This window comes from Tyto alba, unplaced genomic scaffold (genome assembly GCF_018691265.1).
Source record: "Tyto alba isolate M040663 unplaced genomic scaffold, T.alba_DEE_v4.0 Super-Scaffold_9, whole genome shotgun sequence".
Taxonomy (NCBI): Eukaryota; Metazoa; Chordata; class Aves; order Strigiformes; family Tytonidae; genus Tyto; species Tyto alba.
In genome coordinates this window covers 9,020,592-9,043,169 of record NW_024881330.1, presented here as the reverse complement: position 1 = coordinate 9,043,169, position 22,578 = coordinate 9,020,592, and the positions used below count along the sequence as shown (strand labels likewise).

Sequence of the window (22,578 nt, the reverse complement as noted above, 5' to 3'; positions counted from 1 at the left end):
CAGAGGCCAGGTATGATGCTCCTGACCATGAGATCTTTGGACCACCTCTGGCTGCTCCTGCATGGGAGATGTGCCTCTTCTGGTAACCACCACTCAGGGTAACAGGTTATGCTGATCCCACTGCTCTAATTGAAACTCCCATCTCTGCAATTATAACTGCTGTAAGTGATGTGAGTGAATAACAAACTTATGAACAAGAGCCTTTCCTGAGACTACTGCATGGAACAGGGGATGTGGAATGGAATAGGGGGCATTCTAGATTTCAGTTCACTACCTCCTATCTACCAAGGTCAGTAACAACCCAAAAGTAGGCACAGCCAAATGCTTACTCAGCAGGGACCTTCTGCTGGGGTTCCTTCCTGCTACCCTCTGAGCTTGACCCTGCAGGTCTTCCAGGTTGAGCTGACTGCCCTGGAGATGATGGGGAAGAGGATACAGGGAGCAGATGGTCGACCTATCACCTCCTGCTGACATCAGGCTGACATTGACCATGGACTTAACTGGGGATGTGATCATGGGTATCATGGGGAGCTTGACCTCTGTCTCCCTTCCTCAGGCCAGTTCAGGGATGTCTTAGCACAGCTAAGTGTTCTATGAAATGAACAGAAAAGTTTCTGAGAGAAGTAGTCCTTCCCATAGGAAAGGGTGAATGAATACATGAAATGATGTTTCTGTCCTTTAATACATCATCAATACCCAAACCTCAACTAACCTTTTAACCTAGAAAAGCTACTTTACTAATTTTTATACTGTGAACTCCCTTTCTTTACATATTCCCATTTTGGAAGGGACTGTGTTCGTGATATCTTTGTCTTTCTACAACTATTTTCCAGCATAAATCACTTTCCAGTGTTCCAGTCCAGCCACCTAGTGGAAAATAAAACATGCATGGGCTTTGATTTTCATCTCTCTCACTAGCGTAGGAGAAATGTAAAACCTCATCTCTGAACCAAAGCTAAAAGTAGATGGCCAACATCTGTTCTGCAGTGGGAAGGAATGGTGATGGTGATGGCAAAGAACATGGGGAAGGCGCTACCTGCCCCTGGCAGAGTGGCCTTTCCCACTGCTCAGGAATATGTAGATGGGATTTATGTTTCAGCTGCCTCAGGTTGGGCCCATATTGATAAATAAAACGAAGCACAGTTGTCCCTTCTGCTTAGTTGCTTGCACATTTGCTGGCCTGGTTTTGGGAGTCATTCCCACAAGGCAGCACCGACTATGTGGGCCTAAATTCAGTCATTTGGGTGGATGTGAGCTCTGCTGTCTTATAGAACTAGTGCCAGGGAAAGGTCCATGACTTCTGTTTGCTGGCATGACCATCACCTGCAGTCCTAATCCAAATCCACTAAAGAAAATGGAAAGATCTCCTGGTGGCTTCAGCAGTCTCCGTGTCATGTCCTAAACTGAATTCAGGCCAGCATGGGATCAGACCAACTTCACATAAGCAGCTTTAGACTCATGTCAGTGGATCTGTTGATACGAATTTTCAATAGCAGGGTTAGAATTGCAGGGCAAGGGCTTCCTGAAAGCCAAGTCTTTTATGTGTTATGTCAAGTCTATGAATTTGTAACTGTGAGCATGACACAGTCCAGTCAAGGTAAGTTTTAGAAACGTGTCCTGGGTAATGGTTAACGTCTGACCTACAGAGAAGGAATAAATTATTGTAGCGTGAAATCTGTTAACCCCATGCTTAAAGCAGCCTTGCTGTGCTCTCCCTCCATAGGTGAAGATTCTTTCAAAAGGGAATTGGACTTCATAAATCATTAATTTTTCCAAGAAAAATTTTCGCTTTGCTCCAATGTTTTTTTTGCTATGTTGTAAAAGCAGTTGCTTTTTATTTTTCTACAACTTTCAAAAATCTTCCACAACACCTAAAGGTTTGGAAGGGGGGAAAAAAGATTGGAAAAAATGTGTAAAACAAACAATAAATAAAAGCCCAAAGGATAGGTCGACATTTGATGTGTAAAGATGTGTAAATACATGTATATGTCTATATGTGTCTCTATATAAATATACATTTAGGTAAAAAGATATATATGGGTGTATATATATATAGGTATAAGATAATTTTGAAAACTATCTTTATCATAAATGCTATTTCTTGATTATTTTTGATAATACAGTGGACATATTAAATACTTACCTAGCCTGTATATCTTGGGGATAGGAATAATTTTTTGTTCTGAGTTTGTACATCTCCTGGTACTGAAGACAGACACTACATTACTGAAGCTCCTGGACATTTGTGGTATAGCAATGAGCACTCACCATGTCACTATCATTTTAGTGACAACTTGTGACCCTGATGCATGCCATTAAGTGATATGAATTTTAGGAACCTGTCGAGGTGCAACAAAAGTTTGACCGGCAGGCAGATTTTGCTGGGCATTATTTTTGTCGCTACTGAGCAGATCAAAACACTCCGATCAAGGCACATACCCTCCTGTGCTAAGCACTATACAAAAGTGTGACAAAAGACAAGCTTAAATAGTTGAAGGGAAAGTATGCCAGGCATGGCATATCTATAAATGCCATATGGCATTTCCATAAATCCAAAATATAAGATCCAGAAAGTTAAATTCACAGAGAGAGTGCTCAGGTGATGACAAAAATGACATTTTTCTCCTTTTTTTTTTTTTTTTTTTTTTTTTTTTTTATTCTGAGATGTAATGGAAAATCCTGCTGACTGGTGTAAATTGTTATAGCTTTGATCTCTGGGAAGTGGAGTTGATCTACATCCACTGAGAACACTGCCAAGTAGTAACATGTTGCCTTGAGCTCTGCACTAAGCAGATTTGCAGAGCTGATCATTTTGGTTTGTTTATGTGGTTGGTTTAGGTGTGCTGTATGTTTGCACAGGAAAGGAGGATCTAAAGGACACTGTCACCAAAGGAAGTGAATACCTGGAACACAAAGAGCTAAAGCTGTTCTGTAGTAGCTGTAAGGCAAACCCTTGCTGTTTTAAGCACAGTAAAATTTCTGGTTTTCCTGCAAAATGCAGTCTCTCTCAAAACAGCTAGATGCCATGGAACCTTTGCTGATGCATTTAAAGAAATCTTTCTGTCTTCTTCTCAAAACTCTGCAATTTCATCTGGTTCACCAGAGCCATTGCACTACTGGAGAGGCATGTTGCTCAGACAAAATGCCAGCCTTGCAAACTAACAGGAAAAATGCTGCAGATCTGCAGTGCACCAGAGATTCTTAGAAGCTTTGGCTGAAGGGTCTATTTGAAGGTCTCTAATCCAAGTGGGAAGCCCCAGTGCTGGAACAGATCAGCCATAGCTTTGTCTAACCAAGTCTTGACACCTTCCCAGGACTGAGGTCCCATTTCCTCTCTTGGCATTACCTTCTCACCCTCCTAGTGAGAAAGGCATTTTTCCTAATGTCCAGTCTGAATCTCCCAAGCTGCAGAGTGTGGCCACTGTTGCTTCCACTGACATTTGATGCTACTGAAATGAACTTGACTCAACCCTCTTCACCTCTCCTTAACACAAGGGCAAGTACATCAAAACCAGACAGTACTTCTCAGCATCTTTATACATTGCTTGCTCTTATGGTAGAAAAGAAGACACAGGGTATACAGGCAGGCTAGACACTAAGATCAAGTTGTGTCCTGAGATCAACCATACGGTTTAATTTGTAGCTCATTCTCTGATACTGTTGTAGCTCATGGCTTCTCATCCCTGTCCAGAGAATGACCAGGCTCAGCCTGGGGCACAGCAAGAGTCAAGAACTGTTCCCAAAAGACAGCAGAGATTAAACCATCCAGTATTTTTAGGACATGGACGTTTAGCAGTACAGGTATACTCCATAGTACATCTGCGTCCTCAGTCACAAGAATGGGATTTATTTTATTATATCTTATTTTTACGTTTATAACATCTCCCAAAGCATACCTACTCAGCTGCCAGCTGCCAGCTAATGCTTTGCACTCTGTAGCACTCCCTTCATGCCACCTCTGGGGACAAAACATAAACATTCAGCTTTATGTCATAGGAATCCCACCCTGAAGATGCTGCTGCAATAATCTCAATCTCACGTTATTTCATACAGTTTACTTAAAATATATATATGCTTTACTAAAATTTTTTTTTTTAGGTCACAGGGATAGTATTTGAGGCATACAAGAAATGCAGGGTTAGGTGCTAAGCAGCACAAATATGGTCAGTCGGATGGAAAGAACTAGTCCTCAGCAGTGTGGGTGAGATCACCTCCAGGAGATGATGTACGAGCAGTGCTGATGTAGTCACAGGAATGAATAGTGGATATTCATAGAAAGACACCTAGAATTGGTTAGTTGACCCTTACTATGCTTTCCGTTACCACGAAGGGAGCATTGGACAATCAGCTCAGCCTTACTCTTGCAAATTCAGGTCAGCATGGTCACCATAATGCATGCTAGCTTCCCCTATATGCCAGTGACCCAGGGCAGAATTGTTCTCAATGAGGTATACACTCAGGAAGGAAAAGTCCATTACAAACCTCAGCACACCCTTTCCCTATCTGTTCTGGGGTTTTGCTACTCATAGGCAATGAGTAAAGATGAGCTACCATGCCACTGAAACCAACTGAAAGCTGAGCAAAGCAATGGCAGCTAGAACTTCTGCAAGCCAGGTTGGTGAATTTTGCCCTGGGCTGTAATCCTGCACCACCTGTGGTCAATTGTGAGAATTTGGACAATGAGATGGGAGTTATTTGGCTTGGTGAAGGGCCTCATACCCATCTCAGGGATGGGCAAACAATGAGAATAACAGATAAAAACTCTTCCGCTTGAAATGAGTGGACTGTGGAAATATTCAGCAGAAGAGGTGAGGTGGAACAATTGTTCACAGTACTGATATCACAGTATTGAAAACCCAGGGCCTAATGAAGTATTCAGATAGGAAATTTAATACTGAAGGCAGTACCTATTCAAATAGCACAATTTTAAACAGTGATACTTACTGCCACGGGCCCTGGGTAGGGCCTACCATCTCCATGGGACATACATCTTTCCCATAAAGGCTGAGTGTGCTGCACTGGGTAAGTCTTTTTGTTGGTCCTTCAGGCTTGGCACAAGCATCTCCTCCCATGAGGTGGGTAGGAGGCAGCTCTGCATCCATGTGGGGGGTTGATGGGTGATGCCACTGTGCCCCAACCAGAGCTGTGCCCAGGATGAGTGCACTTTCTCCTGCAGTGGACAGGCAATGGGACTTGGTATGGTCACCCAGCAGAGCCATCCTGGAGCCCAAGGCAGGAACCAGGACCCCAGGATCCCTGCCCAGTGCTCTTCCAAGGGGTCCCCAGTGCTCCCCAAGGAGCATTCCTCTCTGTCTTGGCATCAGGGCATGGCTGACTCATGAGCATATGCACTGCTGGCAGTCAGCAGCCAGATAGGGCTTCTGCTTTCATTGAACCCAACTAATTAATTTGCAGCATTGATTGCTTTTTACGATATATCTGCCCCTCATTTAACATCTCGGTACTATGGCTGAGAACAAATAAATCCAAAACTATACAAGTTGATTATATTGCTAGCATAACATGCAAGTCTTGTTAGAAACAACTGAGTTGCCTTTAAGGTCCACAAAGGACATTTTTGTCTGGTATAATTAAAGCCTTTTACATCCCCAACTGAAAAAAGATTTGAGCATTAACACATAGCCAGGAGTCCCAAATATTTGCCCCTGGTCAGGGAATTGAGTTTCAAAGGAGGAATAATTTTTTTTTTTTTTTAATTATGATCATTTCTAAAGGGTCAGTACAAAAAATAACACATGCATAGCTGGGAGTGTCATCTCCTCTCAAAACAGGAAAGGAAAACTGCACAGATAACATCATTATCCCATCTCATGCTTCCCCACCTTTCATGGACAGCAGGCTCCTGCATTTAGTTCTCATCCAGAAGTCAAAATATATAGATTTAGCAAATAAATCCCAAGCCTTATAGCTGTGAAGATAGTAGTGTCAGGAGGGAACAAGCTCTGAGCCTGCGATGTGACACAGGCTGGTATGAGAGCTGCGTGCTCCAGAAGCCAGCGGGTAACTCATGGGAACAGGAAAACAGCACGCTCTAGTGGGGAAATCATTAAAATCTATTAGAAAACAAATCACTGCACCGAGTGCTCCATTTGAAAGCAACTGTTGCTTCCTATCTCTATTCAGTGTTTCTTTTCCCTTCCCTGTGCATCTCCAGTCACTTGTTGCCCTTCATACCCATTAGCCCAGGGAGGGGGATGGGATCTCCAAGGCTGTTGCATCTACTGTCATGCAGCTTGGGCTGATTTCTTTTTCAGGATCCAGAACTGGGTCCTCTCCCTCTGGCTTGCTGAGTGTGCTTGGCACATTGCACATTTGCTTGTGCCAATGTTGCAGGACCAGTTACAAGGGTGCAGGGAGGACAGCTGGATCAGTGACTGTTATGGCAAGGTGCCCCATTAGCACAGTAATTAGAGGGCTCCTTTCCTCTCCTTTTCACTGTCACCCTTTGGAAAACTCCATCTCTGTTAAGAAAGAGAACTCATTACTGCCGAAACAAAGACATTCATCAGTTATTAGTTGTAACCATTAATGAAAAAGCTAATGAGGTGCTGAGATCCCCAGCACTGACTAAAATGAGTTAATCACATCTCACTGCTCAGACACCCATTAATCTGCATGCATGCTGATGTTTCCCATTCTTTTGCTGTTATAGGAAATAAAAAACATTGTTCCAGCCTCATTTACTTGCATCTGCTGGATCTCTCTGCTAAGCTCTAAAGCCATGCAGCTGTGGGCCATATTTGCAACTGGTGACAAGCAGTGAAGTTCCCTTGGACCCCCAGGAAGCCACCACAGAGAGGACTGTCACTGGTGGAATGGTCCACACCTTCACGGAAGGAAAAGTTGTGCTGACCCAGGGAGGGAAGCAAACACCATGCACATAGCCACATAAACCAGTGATTTCTCATTCCCCATGGTTGTTGGTTTAAAATAGTGTTCCAGCTTCTACAGTAACAAGAATTGAACTGCTACCAGTGCCCATCGCTGTACTCCTCCTGAAGCAACTCCTAGTTTTTTTAGTTTGGATCACGTCATTCTTGCTAGTGATGAGTAGTAATCTCACCTGATTCCAGGGGATTATCTGTGGGGTGGGTGAGTAATGGGAAGCAACTTGTAATTTAGTTTAGTGTAAATTTGACCTAAAGATTCAGCTTGGGTGTTGTTGGTATTACCTGCTCTCAGACTTCAGGAAAGGTCTTAGCACACTTTGAATCCATAGACTTCTTGAAGTCTCAAGTTTATAATAGTCTGGCTGGAATGGATTTAACTTTCTTCATAGCAGCCCATATAGTGCTGTGTTTTGGATTGGTAGCTAAAACACTGTTGATAACACACCAGAGTTTTGTCTGTTGTATGCACAATGTCAAGGCCTTCTCTGCTTCTCACTCTGCCCCCCTCAGAAACTCAGGTGGGGTGAGGAAGAGGTTGGGATTGGACACAACTGGAACAGCTGACCCAAAAGTGCCCAGAGAGTTATTCTATCCCATACAACGTCAACCTCAGCAATAAACTAGTGTGGAGGGAGAAGGAGATATGGGGTTGTCTTCCAAGGTGGCAGTTGTTCAGACACTGGCTGGGCATTGGTCTACTGGTGAGAGGTGGTGAGTGATTGATTGTCTTTACATAGCTTGGCTTTTCTTCTTCCTTTATGATTAAACTGTATCTTGACCCATGAGATTTCATGCTTTTGCTCTTACTATTCTCTCCACTGTTCCATGGAGAGCAGGTAGGAAGTGAGAGTGACTGTGTGGGCGCTTGGTTGTTGGCTGGGTTCAAATCAAAACATGCCTTGTCCAAAAGCGTCACCAGCCTAATTCATTCCTGATCCACCTACTCTGATGGACCAAACAAATGGTTAGAACACTACTTTTTTTTTTTTTTTTTTTTTTTTCCCCCAAAGGTTTTCTAGAATCTCTACTGATTTTATTAATATTTAGCCTGTCCTGATCTTTACTTCTGTTTATTTCTATTTCCTTACCTACCTATTCAAATCAAACCCTCAAATGACAGAGCCTGACAGCTTTCAGAACTCCCTACAGCCACATCTTTGATGTCCCCAGCAATCATTGGTCATCAGTCACTCCCATAACTCTACCTGTGACTCCATCCCTGCAGGCAGAAGCTCTATGCCTCATCAGCACCTTGGGGAACTTGCTCACACATACCCACTCTCTGATATCTGAACATGAGGATGTGTTATACAAAATCCTCCAACACTTGAAGGAGAAATAGGAGTAGAAATCACTCTTTCCATTATTTTCTACCATATGAAACCCACTCACACATATGTGCAGGCTGAACAAATGATGTGGCTGCAAACTGGACATGCTTCAGAGCACAGTTCAAGTATGGCCAGTCCGTTCAAACATCCAGCCTCAGACTGTGGGCTTGGGCTGGGGGAGCAGTGTGCAGCTCCCCTGGATGTTGACAGCTTTGGGGCCAACTCCAGGAAAGCAAGGAGGGGAACACAAAAATCCACATGGGGAGAAACCACTGTAAGGAGCTCCTTGTTATAACACTTGATTTGGAGGCTTGGCTGGGGCATCCTTGGAGGAACATCAGGGTGCTGCAGGATGCAGAGTTAGTGGCAGAGGCCAGGATGCTTTTCTTACTGATTTAGTGTCTGTGTGGACTGGGAGGCAGCTGGTAGTTGCTGTGTAACTCTGGAGTCTCTGATTCTGTGAAAAAAAGTAACTATTCTGGGAAATGTCCAGTCTTGGTAGGAGTGTTAATGTCACAGACACGGACAAATTCCCATATGGATTTATTTATATTCTGTCAGCCACAGGTTACCTTAGAAATTAAGGGGTAAAGCAACATGTTACATTTCCTATAGGAGAAAATTGAACTGAAAACACAGAGATTTCTCTCTGCATAAAAGTACCTAACCTTGGAGAACTTTTCACTGTGTGAACCCCATTTTATTTCACATTGCCTGAAGATAATAAAATGTAATGAGATCTGCTCCTTGCAAGTCTGTAGGAAAGACAAGTGAAACCAGAGATTGTAAAGGAGACAAGGGACACCCTTGCCTTTTCATTTGTTGAGTTTAATTGTTATCCTGAATGTAAGCCGTCAAAGGAACCCATGCCATGAACGGAAGCCATATTGTTCCCCTGTGGGTACTTTCTTTCTTTATTTGACGGTACAAGCAAAGTCCTTTGTCCAACTCCTGTGGTTGGTCCATCTGTCTGGATGTTGCTGTTGTCACTGCTGCATGTCTTACCGGTCTCATGAGGTCTTTAGATTGTGGTTTTATGCAAATTAATTTCCTGAAAAAATCATTTCAGACCAGGAAGCTGCATTTTAATATACTTCTTGTTAGTGGACATGAATCAAAGTGCAAAATTATTTTTAAGAGAGCAAAATGTTCCCCAGTGTATTTTGCTTTGCTGAGGGTGAGAGAGGAGCAAATGTTTTGCATCTCCTCCCACAGTGTCAAGTATGAAGGTACAGAGCCACTGTGAAACACAGTCCAGTTCCAGTCATCCCAGGTTAGCCCTCCTACTTTCTCTGTTTGGAACAACTCTGTGACCAGCCTGGTTATAAAAGCTCTGGGCAGAAACCAGACTTGGGGAATTGAAGTGACTGCATTAACTCCTCAGACCTCTGTGCTTCCACCTCCCACTCATTTTCAACAACTGTGATGCTGGCTGGGTTGTATCCAATAGTGGTAGTTAATATATCACTGATGCAGCTTGTTTAGAGCCTGGGTTGAAAAGCAAAGTGTGACGAAGCTCCTGATAGCTTCGTCCTCTGAAGGTCCCACTAGAGAGCAGCTCTTACTGTGACCACCAGACCATTGCCTGTATCTGAACAGGAGCTTCCTGAAGTGTCCTGTGATGACTTCTTGAGCTCCTACCGCTAAGCAACCAGGTTGGTTGCATCTGAATGTGCAATTTGCACCACTACTAGTTTGTGTGCCCCACTCACTTCCTTAAACATTGAATGGAAATGTCACATATGGAAACTGAGCAGCTTATGAGGTCCACAAGAAATAGTTAAGGTGGAGTCTCCCCAAGTAAATCCATGGTGACACAGATGAGTGAGTGTGGCATGCTGAAGTGACATCTACTGACACCAGCATTTGTAACATCAAAGATATACAACTCCTAGATTGGGTTCTTCTAAAGGTCAGCCTAAACCGTCTATGACTAAAGTGCTTGAGTAATCATACCAACTAAATCGGGCCCTTAAAATGGGGACCTGAGGTGGATCCTCGACATCTCTCCTATGATGGGAGCCAGGTCTGTCAGTCCCAGAGAACAGGTGAGTTGAATCTCTTTTCAAGCCACTTCTTTCTGAGTCTGTCTTAATTTCTATTATATATCACCTAAATACAGCTCAGATCCATCAGGGGACAAAAGGCATATAAAGTTTAAATTTTTTCCCCAGAGAGGTTTAGAGCTGCCATAAACTGAGAGTGCGATGCCCACAGCCACAGGCTTTCTGGCAGTCTGAAGCATGCATTCCTCTGCTGATGTCACACGAATGATGGGTGGGAGGGAAGTGGATTAAGGCTTCATTACACTGTTATGTGACAGAGGAGGTTCTAGGAGCTAATGGAAATATTGTGAGAAGTGTGAACAGAGAGAAACACCTTTGATTTGATTACAATAAAAAATTTATTTTGATTCATATCATACTGTAAAATTAAATAAATAAAATGTCAAAGAAGTGAGACTCTCCACCATCAGAGCAAAAAAAAAAATTCTTATCATAATTGATTGTGTAGTCAAAGAAAAATAAGAAGAAAGTCTGGACATGGGAGAAAAAAGTGCTAAAGAGATTTGGCTTTGGTAAAAAAACACACACTCAAGGAGTGCTTCAGACTTTGCAGTGGTGGTAAATACAGTTCAAGAGCTTGAAGCCTTGACATGTTGCTAAATGTTTTTCTTTGTTGTTCTTTTAAACAAAATAAACCCATAATGTTTCCAGCAGGAACACAGACAGTCCTCAACATTGTCAGTGGGAATTAATTCTTCCCTCAGCATCATCTGTTGGTATCTCCTTATTCTGAAAGCATTTGAAAGAGCAGCAAAATTGTGGAGAAACTGAGACAAAGATCTAACACAATTATCAGTTGCCTAAAGGACTCTAGAAAAGGTTCCTTTGGAATAGAAATGTGTTAGCACAGACTATCACTCATCCTACATCTGGAGAGGTCCACTGTCTACTCTCCTCACACTCTAAAAAATGGACATCAGTTGTACACTGTTGCTGCTTGCTGTTGGCAAGAATATTAAATGGGATTTGCAGGTTGTTCCATGATGAAGATACTAAACCTATCCATGACAGTATGAGCCACAATGTTTCATAATGTAATGTCAGAGACAGAATATTCAGGGGAAAATTGTAAATTTAATTTGAATAGGAAAAGGAAACTTTCAGAATAACACAGGCTAGAAGATACCTGATTTCTTTTTACCACTCTCTTTGATCCCAAACTGCCATCTGTGATAAAAAAAAAATCAATGGCATTTGGGTACCAAACCACCATGAGTTTTCTTTCAAGTCTTTCTAAAAATGACTGAAACAGCAATGAAGTGTTTCTGAATTAGTAACATCTGTCCATGAGAAAAAATATAATAAAATATTTGAAGCTTATGATGAAAAAAGTATCTCTAAAATCCAGTCATAGGGTGAAGATTCCATTGGGGTCTTCCATGGAGCCTTTCTCATCTTAAAGTTGCTTTGCTTATATTACTGTGTCATCTCACTAGAAGCATATTGATTAACAACAATTTAAACATTGGTTATGTGTCAACCAACCAAACATGGTTCAGGTAGAGCCAGTTCATTCTTTTAGAAAAACAGTAATTCTGTCATTGAATCTGCTGTGCCTGTGACATGCAGGCAAGTTCCACTGAGGAAGGGCTTAACATGAGGATCATGAACAGGTCTCAGCATGAGGATTTGAAAATCCTGCCCTTTTTGTATTGCTAAACTGCAGTCATGTGTGTACAGCGAAAAGAGCTCAGTTCTCTGCAAAGATATTTGATATCCTCGTCTCTTTATCTGCTGTGAGTTCAGTAATACTCATGTGGGTAAAGCAGTTCATGTTAGTGAGTGGTGCTGTGGCCCAAAATAGGGATATTCCATAGGACTTTGTCACTGTGCCATGAATTGCTGCCTTGGAAGGGAGCTCACTGTTAATAACTGGCACAGAAAGACAAGAGGATAAAGCTTTGACGGAATCACATTATTGGTTGAAGTGCTAGACTTTCGCTGAGCTCAGCTACTCATCTACTTGGACATGCTACTATAACTGATGCATGAAAGACAAGTCATTTAGATGATGATTTCTAAATTCCCACAAACTCCAATTATTGTAATCAATTAAAAATTAGATATGCCATTTTGTCCAAGCCTGATCTAAAGTCCCTTGAAGTCTGTAGCAAGAACTCCACTGGCTTCACCAGAGCTGAGAATGGGTCAATAATTCATGAATCCTACTTTCATGATATTGGGAAGAAGAAGCCACTGTTCTCCATTCTTCACTACCTGAACTTTTTTCTTGAATTCATACTTTATCTGTCCTTGAGGATTAAACACATTGATTCCAGCAAAGATTAGTGGATATAAAATCTCCACTGTCACTTCCTTCCTCTAACTGCCTAGAGGTACTGACATTAATAAACTAACTCCTCCAGAGATGCACATAATTTTGAAGTTTGGCTTACATTGTGGGATCAGCTTGCTTAGATTGTGTCCTTGTAGATGCTGCTACAAGGCAAAAGATTCCTATTGTATTACTAGCTGATATCTCAACCCATGATATTTCTTCCATTTCAAACAGAGACCTTGTAAAGAGATACCACTTTCTAAATTTGTAAAAAAATAGGAAGAAAAGTGTCCTTGGAACTTTTGGATATTTTGCCATAAAAAAAGGTAAAAGCTACCTCTAAAAATTAGTCTTGTTTGTGTTTGCTCAAATACAATATAGGAGCTGTTATTATTATTTTTTGACTAAAAAAGTATACCACATGGAGACTAAACTTTGGTTAATTTCTCCCCTTTTTATAAAAAAGTTTAATTTAGTATTTGTCATCTTAAAAAAAAAATCACATCTGTTGCACAATTATAAAAGGCACATATAAATGACTGAAAGGAAAAAGTCCACTTTCCAACCTTAAACTGATTAAATAAAAATGAATGTTCCAGAATATTTTCCACTAAAAAAAAAAAAAAAAAGAGAAATAAAAATTATATATAACCAAACCAGACAAACAAACAAGTGGCTTAAAAGGCCACTTTTTTTGCTGGAGTTTTCAGTATTGTTTTATCTCTCATTATGGCTGTATAGGAAGCAATATTAAATAACGTAAGATCAGAGATGATTTGATCCATATTTTCTAGACACTAATAATGCAGAATGAGGCAATAGTTGAAATATTTACTACTCCAGGAAATTTCATAATGTTTTTCCTTAATACAGCATGGAACCAGAAGTAATAGAGGAAACAGAAGAAACAGTTCAAAAAGATCAACAGCAGAAGTGAATTCATTTCTTTGAGGTAATCCTTACTATGATGTTCACAGCTGCCCTGGTGGGTCTCAGGTGCCAGAAGTTGTTTTCACTCTTCTTTGAGGATCTTCTGCCTTACCCGAGGAAAGAACGGACACAAAAACATCAGTTCCTGTGCCCAGGTTTCCCCTAATTGCAATCGGCAGATCTTTCATCAGAAGCCACAGAGCCTAAGCAGAGATTCATTTATTCCCACATCTGATTGGTAGTTCCCAGCTATCTGTAGATAGGAAATCACGTGCAGCGTGGAAGCCAGTCCTTGGCCGAGCTCCCTGCGGTGAGCATTGCAGCAGTGAGACGCTCCAGATCCACTGCAGATTCACGCATTCAAACCTGGCTGGCACCCTGATCATCTTCACTGAGCTTTGTTCTGCTGCATGTTGGAAATTGCAGCCCCCCACTTCTCCCCGTGGCCAGGGTCATCTGCCCTTGAAAAAATTTATTTTTTCAATGGAGGCAAGAGTCAAAGTTACATTGAACTCAAAATCCCCATCATGGACACCTGTCTTCCTGAAAGCTCCAGCTGAAGCATTGTTTTCCCAGTAATGATGCCAGTGACCTTTGCTGTCTGCTCCAAAACCATACACATTCACCTAGAAAGTAAGAGAAAAGTAGTATTATGGTCTGGAAAGCAATCGATCTTCATAGGAAATGTTGAAGAAACTCTTGATTCTCAGTTTATTTAAAGGCAGCAGTGCCTGAAGACCTCAGTGGTGTGCCAAGCTATTCTGCTGCATGAGAAGATACAACAACAGAATAATGGCCCAAGCTTAAGGGACATTACGTCCTAAGCTGTGCTGAGATCACCACCATACATGAACTCAGACAGAAAAGGACATTTCTGTCAATGAATTCTTGTTTAACAACATGAAAAACACATTCCTGTCCCCTAAGCATGATGTTTGACCTCAGGAGGTCAGTGGCTTGGGATGGGAATCTCTACCTGATTAAGGCCACAAAGAGTGGAAAATTTGGGGGTTTGCTCCTAGTCTTCCAAATGATGACCCATGTCAATCCCCACTTATATGCTTAATTATATGACATTTGCAGTTGTTTCAAAGGCAGATGGGCATTACATTCTTTGTGTGTGCACATGTCTTTCCTCTCCCAAAGGCTCATTCATTGATAGCTATGCCTGTCTCTTCTGGTGGTAAAAGTCCAAGCATCAGAGTTGATTTATTTAAATTGAGAGTGGCAATATGTCTGGGTTTGAATGGGTCATAGCCCACAGAACAAGCACCCTAATCCATCCACACCTGGACCCACCTAAATACAAGCTAGTTTTCAATTATTTTAGGTAATGTCAGAGCCTTACTCATTGCCTGCTTACCAGAAAACAGGCTCCATCCAAGCCACCCATCCTATCTGCCGTGACTATAGTACAATTTCTGCCAGCATCATTAGGAGTATTTCCAACACCTCTCCACACAACACAGGCCTAGCTGACAAAAACTCTCTTTCATCAGCAGATCTGTGTCCAGGCTAGAGATTTTCCCAGCATAGTGATTTTTATCCCCCTATGCTGATAAGCATGCTTGCAGGCTTTTGTAGATTTGACCTGGCCTTACATTAACTAGATAAGTCTCCAATCACCTAAGAGCACCTGACATCACTCAAGCCTGGGAATTTCCTCAAGTAACTGCTGGAGCAGAGGCATTTACCATAACTTACTGTATAAATCCACAAGCTTGGGTTTGAAAATAGACCATCTACATTCCCCAAATGGGCTTATGTAAGAGCTGGTCATTGAAGTTCTTCATGTAGGATTACGTTTAAGGTTTAGATATCCAAATGGAGGTGCATGAGCATCCATTACAGTCAGTGGCGATTCAAGCAGCACAGTCACTGGAAACCAGGGAACGATCCTCCTTCCCTAATGTCTTACCAGAAGGTTGATTTGCTGAATCAGCTTCTTGGTTCCACTGATTAGACAGATTAGATCTCAGTGAAGTTTCCCAAACATAAGTGCCATTTGAGATGTCCTGGAGTACTCAGTATATCTACTTAAGACAGATAGATGTCACACAAGGCCAGGAGATTTGTACTTTTCTGGCCTGGCAGCTGGAGGCAGAGGGCATGCCCAGGGAAACACCAATGGGTCTTGGTGCCTCAACAGTGAGACAAAATATAATTGGGACTTCCTCTAACACGATAGGCACAGACACCATATTTAGATGTCTTGATACCAAGTGTAATCCCACTATTTATGTTTATTTATATTCCACTGGAATGCATCTTAAACCCTACCACCTGCTGACATTAAAATGATCCATCGTTGTCAGTTGAGCATATCTGCATGTTACTGAGAACTCTGCATCTGTTTGAAGAAGCAAATGGCAGAGAAGATGGAGAGGGGGAAATAAAGGCTGAGTGGCCAGGGGATGTTTCTGGCACTTCAGTGTGAAACATCCTGATTTTTTTATCCATATACCCAAACACATTACCTCATCGCATACATGGAGTGCAAACATCAAAGACAGAAGGCCTGTGGAAGGGTATCTCCCATGATTCTGGAGCCAGTTTTCATAGACATATTTCATAAAAGCTGGATTATAAACCAGGATCTAGGCAAAATTGGAAAGACTCATTAGTGAAATACCTTGGGAAAAAAAACAGGGGTATCATGTCATCACCTAAAGGATACCGGGGTAGGAGAGTGGGGGAGAAAGGAATAGTAGTTACTTCCTGAGGGTAGATGAAAGGAAAAAATAAAGTCTCATAGTTAAGTGCATTCAAGAATATTTTCCATATGCAATTACACATGAATGTGCCTTCCTTGGTCTTGATAGCCCACCTGCTTACACTAATATAAATCCTGGATGATTCCTACTGAAAACAAAGGGTATGAAATGGCACAAGTGAGAAGAAAACTAGGCATTCCATCTCTCCCTGTAGCATTCTGCTGTAATGTAGGTGACCTCTGGGGAGTTGGAGGCCTGAGCAAGGCAAGCGTAAGATGCTATGCCAGATTTCATAGAATCATTTAGGTCAGGAAAGACCCTTAAGATCATTGAGTCCAACTCTAATTTCGGTGGGAACATAGGAGCAACTGTATCTTCTGCAGAATATGCCAGCTATGTCTTGGTATCTATAGGTACAGATCTAAGGAAACCAGGGGTCAGGTGTGAACTAACAGGAAGCCTGTTAGGTTGCATCAGCTGCATTTCTTCTATTTCCCAAACATGCTATTTTTCTATGTGTTTTGTTTGTTTGTTTGTTTGTTTTACAAGACATAAATTGCACTTGATTATCTCCTGGGGAAATTATGAGGCCCTCTAATGGAGACAGAGAACTTAAGATCAGACCTGAGTGTGGAGTAAATCCAAGGACTGGTGGGAGCCCTTGGTTTTAAACCCCTTGCCTGAATCAGGCAAAGAGAGGCTTTTCCCGCCATGCTGTTTGTAATTATAGTAACAGCTTTTGAGTGCTATCTGGTTAGCTGCAGGGATTTTCCTTTTATAAAGTCAGAGGTTAATTGCTGATGTTGTATCTATGTGTAATCGCTTCTTGCAGGGTGTTTTGCATTGCACGGTGTGGGAAGAAATACAAGCTTCTCACCTCCCTGCTCCTTGGGAAGCTGCTGCATATCACCAGCTGTACCCTGGGCTGGTGCTACTCAACTGTGACATGAGTTTAACAACCTGCTGTAGTGCATCTCACAAGGGGTTTGCAGAGGTTATTATGTTCCTCACAACAGGTCGGGATGAGCTAAGTGATTATTTAATACTCTCTAGAGGTCTACAGTTTGAAGCACTGGGATGTAAACTGATACTCATTAAAGGTCTCATCTGAAGCCTTTGGCAAAACCTGGTCTCCCGAATGAAGGACATGTGCTTTAAGCTGTAATTTTAATGCTCTTGGGCTAATGTCATACTTTACCAGCCCTTGAGACATTAGGAGCCTGAGCTTCTTTGAAAATCAGCTTATCCTAAGGCTGAGCGAATGAGACTTTTATTTTGCTGGAAGGTCTATGGAAGAGGAAATGTTCTTTTCTCTCCCTACATAACGTGCCTTGCTTATGTCCTCAAACCACGCAGCTACAGCAACAGTCTTCACATGGTGGCTAAAGGTCCAACATGGGAATGACCATCCTGCCCCATGGGAAATCCTGCCTCCAGCAGTAGGGCATGTCTATTAAACCACAGCATACTCGGTCAATGAGTCAGCATGCATGAGCTGTACTCTCTTCTGACTTCTGTAGGGTGAGTATCAGGTTTGTCCATCTTTCTTCAACTTTCTCAGAAGTGAAGCCCTGACTGACTGCCTTCTACACATTCACACTATGAAACAAAATGGGCCAGAGGTATTTTGTTACCCTTGAGGGAATGCTTGGCACAGATCATGACCACATTGCTCAGTTCTGTGCCAGTGCAAAACAGGGAATATTCCCTGGTCTGTGCTATCCTGCAACCTTTGCTTGAACATTTCCTGGGAGAGTATTAACATACCTGGGACAAAACCAGACTGGACTTGGCCTGAGCCCTGTCTGCAAGCTTGTTTAATAGGGTACAAGTAGTTATTACAGCTGTGGGCTAAGAGCCTTCCCCAAGAGCCACTGATACTATCATGAATTCTCCACTGACTTGGAAACACACAGTTTTATTTGTTCAGAGTTCACTTAGCTCCTTATTACAAGGAACTGACCAGGAGTGAGAAACATCTTTAGCATTTATACAATCAAATTAATTTAAAAAAACTCCAGAGATTCTCCAGAGCTCAAAGCGTTGTAACATCCAAATGACTGCAACTGGTGGGAACAAAGCAACTGCTGTGGAGGTTGAGCACCATTGGCCAGTGGTGCAACTTAAATCTCCCTGAGCGGTACCAAAGGAAGCAATGCAACTTCAGAACAGTGGTAATGCAATGGCATAGTGACAAAATCAGTTTCTTTCCAACCTCAGTTATTTAGTGGTTGATCTATGGCCCGAATGGCACACCGAAGCTAAACTTTTAGTTTAGCTAAGCCTTATAAAGTGTGTGCATTTTTGTTGCAGTTTTTATGAATGTCAAGGGGTTCCTTGGATTCTTGTAGTCTCCCAAAGAAGCAAAATACCTACAAGCAGATTAGCAGAACAAATTTACAAACCAGCATTTCTCACCTTTTCTTTTTTGACTTTGATTTTCCGTGGAACCGGAACATATGTGCTTTTCAATGAAAAACAAAACAAACAAACAAAAAACAACAAACAAGATTAATAAAAGACCAACATACTAATATTTTCAAGTATTTCCAAATAAATAAAGTCTATTCTTCATGTACAGTAATAAATTCAAATTATTTTAAAGTAATAAATTGAAAAGTTGTTGGAAAATGAGGCTGCAATTAAGTAATACAATGTGAAAAGAACTGACATGTCACTGAAACACCTTTATAGAAAGCCATTACATTTTTAAATTTCCAAGTTAATTATTGATGGTAGGACACCAAGGATTTAGTTGACAATATACTGTACAGTCAATATTATGTGGAGCCCATCACTTCTAATTCTTGGGTCATAATTGTAGCTGTATTTGCAATTTGACGATGAGAAGGGTTTTCCATTTTAATTTCATGGAAGAAAAATATATTCCCACCAGGGGGAGACTTTTCCCCTCCTAATACTTGTAGCCACCGCATGATTTTCAGAGTAGGTGGTAGCAGAGTTCATAATTTCTCTGTTTATGTGCAACTCGAGCATTCCCAGTACACAGCCCCTCACCAGCAAGCTATGCCCCTCCTCCCCAGGGGGATGTTGTAGGCTTCCTGCAGTTCCCAGTATAAAACTTCCAAGTCATACCTCATGACTGGGTTGAGATCACGAGTCATGTCTTGAAAACAAAAAAAAAATCTTTTATTCCCTGTATCTCATGCATACCGCATGCTGGCATTGCACAGCTCATCATGAGTGCTGTAAAAAAAAAAATCTCCCTGAGTTTGTTTCAGATGAAAAAAACTCTGGTGAAATGGTCTCATAATTGGAGTATATCCCAAAATACACCCTGACTACCTTTTAGATGGCTTGTGGACAATCACCAAAGCCTTTCATTAGTTCAATCTAAATGTTTTTACTTGATTTTTGGTAACAACAAGGTTCATGTCATTAAGATTTTGTGTCTTTTTCAACCATGGATCATCAGCACTTGGAAACATTAGTCTAAATCTTCCCAAACCAGCGGTGATCTGACAATGTCCTCATCTCCTTAGGTACTTCTGGACATCCCTGACCTGCAATCCCTTCTCTGGGATGGATGCAGTGGGAGAGGTGATGGGTGGGTTCCAGCCCTCCCGAGATGTGACACAAGATGCTTATGGGGAAGGGGACACCCCTGCAGACATCTTAATCTGCTCTCAGCATATATGCCCTTGCATCTGCTTCCCATGCCTGGGGGAATTAGCAAAGTCAGTAGAAGTAGGTTTGGTGATCCTATGTTCTTTTTGTGATTATGAAGACACAAAGGGCTTCTTTGCTGGTGAAATCACCTCATTATTATATAAATAGTCAATCTTTTCTAAAAAGGTGATGTGAAGGAAACAAGAGGACCATATTTCATGAACATCTAACTAGGTACAGTAGAAAACCAAAGAGAACAGTATGCAATGTTCAAGACAGTGTTTGCAGACAGCTCTGATGCAGCCAGGAGACTGCTGTAGCTCTTGTCAGATGACAGTCATTTTATTCATGGGATATTTCATTTTTTCATAAGCAATACCCAAGTCCTGATGTCACTTGGCTGCAGAATTTCATACAACTGCATGGAAAATATTGGCACACTGATTAAGATCAAATGAAGACCTATGCTATTATGATCATGTAAAACCTGGACTGCATGGCAGCCAGGGAGTTAGTGACCCAGTAAGTATCACACTGGAGCAGGACAAATACTGAAGCCTATGATGAAGGTGGCTACAAGTATAATACATATAATTTGGGAAATATCTTCTATGAGCCACTTTTCAAAGTTCTAGTAAAGTCTTCCATCATTACTGGACACTTTGTACAAGACATTTACTGTACACTTGACGTAAGAGAAAGATGTGGAACATTATAAGGAATACAAAAATTGCTCTTTGCCAAACCAAGTGGAGGTACATGGAGCTTTTTTTACTATGGAGATTCCTAAAAGACTTGCAGAAGGCAAGTTAAGGTAACTAGGCTGTGTATTTAAGTGATGAAGGCCTGAAGGTTTTCTGTCCCAGAAGACTTTTCTTGAGCCTTTCTGGGATAATGCTGAGTCTTAGAGAGCAACTTTGAAATGGAACATCCATCAGTCAAATGGGACATGTCTGAGAGAATCATTCAGCTATCGATTCAATCTAATACTAAAGCTATCTGCAGTTTGGCTTTTGTTTTGAACAGTAAAAATTGCTTGAATTATACTACTGCTGGGAAGAGAGTATGAGGGATTCACAGGTTTTGAGTCTTAGGAAATTATTACTTAATTTGAATGGGATATAGAAAATTAAACATTGTGTAAAGGTCTAACCAATACAGAATGTTTATGTTTTTTAACTATGAGTGCACTTAGCTTCTTGTTAACCTAACCTCAGTTGATATTAGGCAGCCTGTGCAGAAGTCATAATGGCCACACAGGTCTGGGTAAGGAGGTGAGTATTTCTTCTTTTCCAAAATATAGAATTTCAAATAGGTTTTATTTTTATTTCATGTTTTCCCCTTTACAAATGTACAGTCAACAATTTCCTTATATACTCTGTCTGACATTGTGCTTAATGTGTGCTCATAGGTTTATTCTGCTAGCATAAAAATATGTTATATATATTGTTAAGATTTGTGTGCTTATGATTTTCTGGGTTTATTATTCCAGAATGTACTAGCTTATTAATTATGCAATTTCCCTGCTTTGAGTATGACAAAAATCTTAAAATACTTCTTCCATGTGGTTAAATACTCACACACTAATTTATACCAGATGCTTGCCAATCCCATGTATACAATCTAATTATAAATATATAATATATCCTGTAATTTTTAAAGCAAATTTGTTTTTCCTTTCATGTGCTGTGACTGCCTTGTAGTCAACCAGTTATCTTCCTGACAGGCTAAAGGCTCACTCAACTTTACCGCTGCAACCCACTTGCTGCCACTCTGAAAGTAAATAATCGACAAAAAATAGTGACTAGCTTTGCAATCTGGGCACAGAGCAGTGACAGTGATGGAAACACAGGTGGATGATGATGGCAGCAACTGGCCCTCTGTGGGGTCCTCTTCCTAGCACAGGCATGGATATGACAAAGTGGGTCTTATGCCCAGTCAACAGGGACATACTTCTCCAAGTTTTTAATCTTCTGAGACTCTGAAATAGGGAAATAAAGTTCAAATGTCTTGAAATATCTCTTCCTGGAATAAAGTAATCTGATCTGCTCTTGCAGTCTATGTGTAGCAGGGTGCCACTGAGCAATCCTGTAAGGCTCTGGTTTTACATCCAGCAGATAACCTCACACACAGTACAAATGTCATATATTTCATTCTCTGGATTATGAAAAGACAGTTTACAGGAAGGGAGAGAATCTGCTAGCAGGCATCCAGAAGAAACGTGCTTTGTTCATATTTCTAGTTCTAGTGCTTCCATAAATACATTAAGCAGCACAACCATTTCTTCTGAAAGCACTCATATCGAAGAAATAGAGAATAAATACCAGAGTGGCACATTATTGCCAGGTAGAACATGTGAATTTAAGGCTTAGGCACAGAGGTGACACAAAACAATAGTGTCTTCTCTGCACAGCTCTCAATCATGTTCCACCAGGAAAACCAGACTGAACTCCTGACCGACCTGTCCAGGGGAGGATGCTGTGGATGGGGGACTAAGTGCTGTGGTCTGCTTCTGCTCTCACTGCTTTATGTGAGCAACCTGCACGTCCCTCTCTGTCTCCTTGTCCTCTTCTGCAAGTGGGCTAATATATGTTGGAGGACCACTTGGCCACCCAAGTGCCTCAGGTGGGATAATCCATGTGTCTAGGACCACCACTAAATGAATAACCCACCAAACACCTGATTCTGAAGATGGCTTTCTGATGAGTACATCTGGGT

The 22,578-nt window shown here is 41.5% G+C and overlaps 1 protein-coding gene across 3 annotated transcripts in view; it reads right to left on the bottom strand.

Moving 5' to 3' along the window:
• Positions 1-13,183: 13,183 nt before the first annotated feature.
• Positions 13,184-22,578, bottom strand: part of ST3GAL1 (ST3 beta-galactoside alpha-2,3-sialyltransferase 1) — a 76,956-nt gene continuing 67,561 nt past the window's right edge. For all 3 annotated transcript variants that reach the window (XM_042786111.1, XM_033011795.2, XM_033011796.2), the window contains exons 5-7: positions 18,649-18,694; positions 15,994-16,113; positions 13,184-14,142 (exon numbers count right to left, since the gene is read on the bottom strand). In XM_042786111.1, coding sequence (XP_042642045.1) covers positions 13,969-14,142; positions 15,994-16,113; positions 18,649-18,694 — 340 coding nt within the window. In that variant the 3' untranslated portion in view covers positions 13,184-13,968. The remainder of the gene's footprint in view (positions 14,143-15,993; positions 16,114-18,648; positions 18,695-22,578) is intronic.